The 788-nt window shown below is 50.9% G+C and overlaps 1 protein-coding gene across 1 annotated transcript in view; it reads left to right on the top strand.

The window, feature by feature from the left end:
• golim4a (golgi integral membrane protein 4a) overlaps nucleotides 1-788 on the top strand; it is an 8,242-nt gene that overhangs the window by 2,408 nt on the left and 5,046 nt on the right. Inside the window, 1 exon segment of the mRNA XM_008308433.3 lies at nucleotides 484-558. Within this exon segment, the coding sequence (XP_008306655.2) occupies nucleotides 484-558 (75 nt within the window).

Here is a 788-nt window from a genome sequence, read left to right as displayed (position 1 = left end):
TTTTTTCTGTCATTGATACGGCAGGAGCTGAACCCCCCCCCCTCTCCCCCCCGCCCCTCCCACAACTGTAATTACACTCTGAACCAGTGTCACCACAACAAAGGACGCCTTTGTTCCTGCTCCTTAAGTCCACGTCGTTTCATTGATTAAACCACTGTTTTTATTTATTTATATTTCTGACATGACGGAATGTTCCAGACTGTGGACCGGGCTCAGCCCTCAGAGACGGGGTGTGTTCCTGTGGTGTCCCAGCCTTAACTGTGTCTGAATGATCACAGACGACCACTGATCTGGGTTTCAGACCAACAACCTCAGAGAAAGTACTGCTGTAGAAACCTGTTAGAATATCACAGAGTATTTACCTACAGTAAAACTACTACAGCTGTCCTCTGGTCTGTGGGCTTTCATTACTGACTGGTCTTCAACGTCATCTGGTCACTAACCCTCTGTGTCTTCTCTGCCCCCCCCTTGTCCCATGGTCAGTGGTGTACGAGCATCGCTCCAGGCTGGAGAAGTCTCTACAGAAGGAGAGGTTAGAACACAAGAAGGCCAAAGAAGGTGAGGACATTCTATACCAGTGGTAATCAACTGGTGGCTCGTGGGCCAAAAGTGGCCCACCAAACTGTTTAATCCAGTCCACGACTGGAGTTCTGTGACCCCTGCTCTGTGACCCCTGCTCTGTGACCCCTGCTCTGTGACCCCTGCTCTGTTCTGTGACCCCTGCTCTGTGACCCCTGCTCTGTTCTGTGTCCCCTGCTCTGTGACCCCTGCTCTGTTTTTTGTTCCCT

The sequence above is a fragment of the Cynoglossus semilaevis genome, chromosome 4 (assembly GCF_000523025.1).
Source record: "Cynoglossus semilaevis isolate Cse_v1.0 chromosome 4, Cse_v1.0, whole genome shotgun sequence".
In the NCBI taxonomy this organism is placed as follows: Eukaryota; Metazoa; Chordata; class Actinopteri; order Pleuronectiformes; family Cynoglossidae; genus Cynoglossus; species Cynoglossus semilaevis.
The sequence above is the reverse complement of the archived record's forward strand: the minus strand, read 5'-3'. Positions and strand labels throughout refer to the sequence as shown.